Source organism: Otolemur garnettii, unplaced genomic scaffold, assembly GCF_000181295.1.
Source record: "Otolemur garnettii isolate 467f Iridium unplaced genomic scaffold, OtoGar3 scaffold00159, whole genome shotgun sequence".
Lineage (NCBI taxonomy): Eukaryota > Metazoa > Chordata > Mammalia > Primates > Galagidae > Otolemur > Otolemur garnettii.
In genome coordinates, this window is record NW_003852554.1 from 915,511 (window position 1) to 918,299 (window position 2,789).

The 2,789-nt window shown below is 46.7% G+C and overlaps 1 protein-coding gene across 1 annotated transcript in view; it reads left to right on the plus strand.

The window, feature by feature from the left end:
- RAB3B (RAB3B, member RAS oncogene family) overlaps positions 1 to 2,789 on the plus strand; it is a 56,952-nt gene that overhangs the window by 39,742 nt on the left and 14,421 nt on the right. Inside the window, exon 3 of the mRNA XM_023519163.1 lies at positions 453 to 571. Coding sequence (XP_023374931.1) covers positions 453 to 571 — 119 coding nt within the window. The remainder of the gene's footprint in view (positions 1 to 452; positions 572 to 2,789) is intronic.

Consider the following 2,789-nt stretch of genomic DNA (forward strand, 5'->3'; position numbering starts at 1 on the left):
CTTGCCTCAGCCTCCCAAGTAGCTGGGACTATAGGTGCCTGCCACAACGCCCGGCTGTTTTGGTTGCAGTTGTCATTGTTGTTTAGCAGGTCCAGGCCGGGCTTGAACCCACCAGCCTCGGTTTATGTGGTTGGCGCCCTACTCACTGAGCTACAGGTGCTGAGCCAGAGATAAAACTTTTATATAATAATCATCCACTTACATTTCCTCTGTGACTTTCATTCCTATACCCCATTTTTGTATTGGGATTATAATTATTTTCTTATTGCTTTCTATGAGGTTTTAAAACCACTTCATACACAAACCCATTGTGCTAGTTACCAAGCACGATGCAAGACACATAAGTGGGGCCTCCTTAAATGTGCCTTGGATTCTTAGTTAATTGCCTTGGGGACATTTTAGGAACTAATGCAGACTTTCTAAGAGACTGACTATTTCCTTTTTCCACCCAGGACACAGCTGGGCAGGAGAGGTACCGGACCATCACAACAGCCTATTACCGTGGGGCCATGGGCTTCATTCTGATGTATGACATCACCAACGAGGAATCCTTCAATGCCGTCCAAGACTGGTATGACACTCACTCACTCATTTATTCAGCAAACTGCTCATGGAAACCAAACGTGTACTAGGCCTGTGCTGTGTACTGTGTAAGCCCAGGTGAATGAGCCAGGGCCTCTACCCTCCAGGAACTCACAGGAAAGGGGAGAAGACAGATTTGTAAGCAGGCAATGAATATATAGGCTTAGTGATGAAGAGAGACATCAGGGCCGAAGAAACCCAACAGAAAGCGCTCTGAGCCAGTTTAGGGGATCAAGGAAGGTGCCCTGGAGTTGCTAACATGTATGCTGCACTGTCTAAGATAAACAGGAGTTAGTCCAAGGGATGAATGGATAAGAATGTTCCAGAAAAAGACTACAGATGTGCACAGGAGAGCAGGTAGGATGACACAGGTTGTGAAGGGTTTTGTGTGTTGGAATAGGAGTTTGGATCCTGTCTCATGACATTTGAATTGGAAACCAAGGTTTTAGGAAGATTACTCTAGCTACAGTGGACATTGAATCTACACCGTAGTTCTTCTAAAAGTTTATCCCTGATGTTAACCAGTTTGATGAAAATATTTCAAATTGTATATAAAAACAGCACACTATACCCCGTGACTGTATTAATGTACACAGCTATGATTTAATAAAAAAAAAAAATTATCCCTGAGCTGGGCTGGGAGTCCAAGGGCACATCTAATCCAAGTTCATAAAGGTTTAATATGCAATGGAAATTAGTACAGCACCCCAGAGGTACAACCTCTGAGCAACTGATATCTTCCTTCCTGGGACATTACTCACAGGAGAAGGGAGCGTGAAGGGAAGACTCATGAGAGAGGGGCTGGGAACCTGTGCCCCTTAGATGAGGATGGAGGAAGGTGGAGCTCTTGTTGGCTGTTCTTAGAAGCAAAGAGGCTGAGCAAGCCAGGCATACGGCAGTGGTGCCAGCCAGTGCCAAGCTCCTCTCCTGCTCCCTTTTGCCCAACAACTTTGAGGACTTCCCTTCTCCAAAGGAGCATTTGCTGTGAGTATGTGAAGCTCTGTGGCAACTTGGAGCCTTGGCAGAGTGACTTCACAGGCTGCCTGCTGCATCCCCCGGTTCCAACCAATAGTCCAGGGTGTCACTGGCGTGCCTGTCATTCAGGGGATTCTGTGTCACCCTTTCTGCCTCTAGGTCATCCTCCTCCTCTTCCTCCTTTCTCCCTCTTCCCTTTGAACAACTGCGTCTTCCCTCCACTTTCCTTCTTTCTCCTTTCCTCCCTCTCTTTTCTCTTCCCCTTCCTTTTACTCTCTCCAGCCCTGGTGTCCTCCCCTCACCCTCCCTCTTTCTCCATCCCCTCTCTCCCATCAGGACCTTCGTGGACTGACAAGCTCCTTCTCCACGAGTCTCCACACTGCTCTCTCCCTATTGGCCTTGACCTCTTTCCTTTCTCCATCAGTCTCTGTTTATTCTGCCTCAGGAACACAGTGACTTTAACACCTGGTGACAATTCCTCCAAGAATAACCTGAGCTTGTTGCTAATCTGGGAGCTGAGAGGGAATGGGGTGGGAGGAGGCAGGAAGATGAAAGGAAGAGTAGCGTGTGGAGATAAGAACAGTTGTCTCCAGGTACCTTGAGTCTGAAGACAGAACGTCCATCTCTCTCAAGCCCTGGCCCCTACCTCCCATCCAAGCCCCAGTGCCCGGTAGGGGGTCTGGCTCTCCGTGGGCCCATAACAGATGGTGGTTAAGTGAATTCTATCCTTTGAATGACTTCTCACCACAGATGAGAAGGTTGATGGTGGGATCAGCAAGTCAGTAATAGGTCCAGGTGGCAGTTAGGGTTGAGTCGGTCACAGCAGGTTCAGATTCAAATTCTGCCTCAGGGTGAACCATTCACTGGCTCATTCATTTATCAGACATGCACTGACACCTTCTTGCTCTCTGTTTCTCTGTGCTGGCTGTTGACATCCCAAAGATGAATAAGCTGCCTCTTCCTGTCCTTAGGGGGACACGGATAAATTCAGCCAAGTGTGAAAAATGTGAATGTTCAGGGACCAAAAGGGGAAATAATTATTTCTATCTGGTGGGCTGGTTGGGGACAGATTTAGGCCCATCCTCAAAAAAACATGTCTCCACAATGTAAGAGTCCTATTTTATTCCCAGACATTTTGTTTTTAATGATAGAAGTAATAAATGCTCACCTTCAAAAATGTGAAAAGTAGAAACATTTGAAAAGTATTTTTTTTTAGAGACAGAGTCTCACTT